This window comes from Chaetura pelagica, unplaced genomic scaffold, assembly GCF_000747805.2.
Source record: "Chaetura pelagica isolate M959 unplaced genomic scaffold, ChaPel_1.0 scaffold274, whole genome shotgun sequence".
Lineage (NCBI taxonomy): Eukaryota > Metazoa > Chordata > Aves > Apodiformes > Apodidae > Chaetura > Chaetura pelagica.
In genome coordinates this window covers 660,510-663,049 of record NW_009952983.1, presented here as the reverse complement: position 1 = coordinate 663,049, position 2,540 = coordinate 660,510, and the positions used below count along the sequence as shown (strand labels likewise).

Genomic DNA, 2,540 nt, shown 5'->3' with positions numbered 1-2,540 from the left:
GGGTTGGCTAACACATTGGAAACCTCTGGGTGAAGGATCTTTCCACGCACACACACACAAAAAAAAGAAATAAAAACCTAGACTTTTTTTTTTTTACTTTTTCATTTTTTAACTTTTTTTTCTCTTTTTTTTTTCCTTTTTTCCTTTTTTTTTTTTTTTTTCAAAACTGGCCCGTGGGGTGGGATGAATCTCCCACCTCTTCCAAACAAAGAAACCCAACAATTGCCTAAAACTAGAAAGAACACAGATGGGTCTGTCTTGTTTTCTGCTCACTAGATGATCTGTCCGTTTAAGGCCTTCCTCCTCCTTTTTTTTTCCTCTTGATTATTCCTTTTCCAGAGTGTCTGAGCAGGAGATGAGTCTGAACGGGATCACACCAACACTGTCCCCCCTCTTGTTGTGTTTTGATTTTTTTTTTAATATTTTATTATTATTATTCTTTCGTTTTGTTCATTTCTTTGTCCGTTGAGTTTATTTTTCTCTTTTAATTTAACCAAGACCTGACTAAAACTGGAACGTCCAGCCCAGCCTGTTCGTTCTCGTCGCGATTTGTTCTCGTTTTTTACCACCAAGGTTCTTCACAAAACCTGGAACTTCCATGACGATGTCTGGTCCTTATAATCCAAGCAGTCAGCATTGAAGTTTAACTTCCAGGAGGCGGTTTGGTCTTTATAATCCAAGCAATCGGTGGTGGAGTTAAAGCCCAAACTGGAGGCTCCATAGCCCTGGGTGGAAAGGGAGGCTGGAGATTGGTTGAGGTGGCTGGTGACTGCGTTGGCACCCATGGGACTCAGGGTGGCCCCTGGTCCAGGAAGCTGGTGGTGCATAGGGGTCAAGTAAGATCCACAGTCCATCCCTCCAAAATAGGAGGTCGAGCCAGCGTATCCTTGGCTGTAGCCTGATGCCTGGGTGTAGGTCATGGGGTAGGATCTCTGCATGCAGGAGGAAGAGGTGGACAGGGGGTCTGAGAGAGGGGAGATGGACGCTGGGCTCCAGATGGACACGGGGGCACTGCTGCTGGAAATGGTGGGGACTGAGGTGCTGGAGGGGGGAGTGAACTGCCCGCTGGTCCCGCTCTCTGAGCTCACTTCCCGGGCTGGTGAATTCTTCTTTTTAGCTGGTCGTACCTTGTTCTGGCCCCCGTTCTGCTGCTGCTGCTGCTGCTGCCGGCACTTGGCCCGGCGGTTTTTAAACCACACCTTGAGACCAAGAGATGGGGAAGGAGAGAAAGGAAAAGCCCGGTGTTAGGGATGTATGGACAAACCCAAGGAGGGCAAGAGGTGGTGGCAGGGAGACTTATGCCAGGGAGGGGGTACTAAAAACCCTCCCCAGTGAGCACAGGGTTGGAGGCTGCTGCAAAGAAAAGCTCCGGGGCTCCCCCTCCCTGAGATCATTAGCAGTAATAACAAGTGAAAATGGGAAAACCAAACTGCTTAATAAGGTCACTTTTGGGGGAAGAGCAGGGGAGCTCTCCCTGTTTGCTGTTTGCCAGCCAGGGACCCTCAGGAATCACCATTTAAGGCCTATTGAAGTCAAATCCTTAATGAGAAACAATAGGGCATCCAAAAAAGAGGGAACAATTAGGGAAACAGAGGCAGGGGTCGGGGGGTGTAAAGATTCCTCATTTACCTTCCACAGAGACTCTGCTCTCACCCCCAGCTAAGGCAAGGCCACCCCAACCCCTCTGGTCCACTGTTAGCAGAGACCAAGGGAGCTGGCTCTGGGAAGGATGAGTGCTGGGGAGGTTTCTGGGGGAGATGGTTCCGCAGGGGAGGGATCCCAGTCCCTGACTGCCATCCTTCAGTGGGACATGGCACCACACAGCCTCTGGAAGCCTCGTGGGGAGGACAGTGGGAGAGGTGATCCCGGCTGCCGGGATCTCCTGGATCCGTGCTGGGGGCAGCACGAGCACCCAGGACCACCTCCCTCCCTCCAGCCCTGCCAGCAGCACCTCCAAAGTGCTGTCTGGATTGGGCCCCCGCAGGTTCCTTGCAGAGGAGACACAGCCCAGCCCCAGGAGATAAGTCCCCTCCACCAAGGCTTCTTCTTGCTCACCAAACAGAGAGGAAGCCCCCCAGTCTTTCCCGGTGTGGAAGGGGACCCCAGTTCGGCCCTGCTGCAGGGATCCCTGGGGAAGGGGCGACCCTCGATGGCTTCCACAGGGGCCCCAAATGCTTGCAGGGCAGGCTGGGGTTTGGCACCCGGGGCAAGGCACAGTGCAGAGCCTGAGGGTGCTGAGGAGGCTCACAGAGACAGAGGGGGTGGGGAAGGGGTGCAGAGGGCTCGGGAGCTGGGATTTAGGACCTGCATGAACTCCCCCCCCCTTCAGTGCACATGGAGGAAGGAGCGGGCACGCTCCAGCCCGGGGAAGGTGAACTCCCACTCCTGCACCCTCATCCAGCTATGAGCCCCCTTCACCCCCCAGGGGCTCGATTTGGCTCCAGGATCGACCCCATCCCCTAAACCAGCCTCCCTGCCAGCCGTGAGCCCACCCAACCCCTGCACGCCGGGATACGGGAAGGGGCTGGGGGGGAGGGAGG

At 54.1% G+C, this 2,540-nt stretch overlaps 1 protein-coding gene across 1 annotated transcript in view; it reads right to left on the bottom strand.

The window, feature by feature from the left end:
- Nucleotides 1-492: 492 nt before the first annotated feature.
- The window catches only part of OTX2 (orthodenticle homeobox 2), a 34,983-nt gene continuing 32,935 nt past the window's right edge, over nucleotides 493-2,540 (bottom strand). Inside the window, exon 2 of the mRNA XM_009996470.1 lies at nucleotides 493-1,199. Within this exon, the coding sequence (XP_009994772.1) occupies nucleotides 579-1,199 (621 nt within the window). The 3' untranslated portion in view covers nucleotides 493-578. The remainder of the gene's footprint in view (nucleotides 1,200-2,540) is intronic.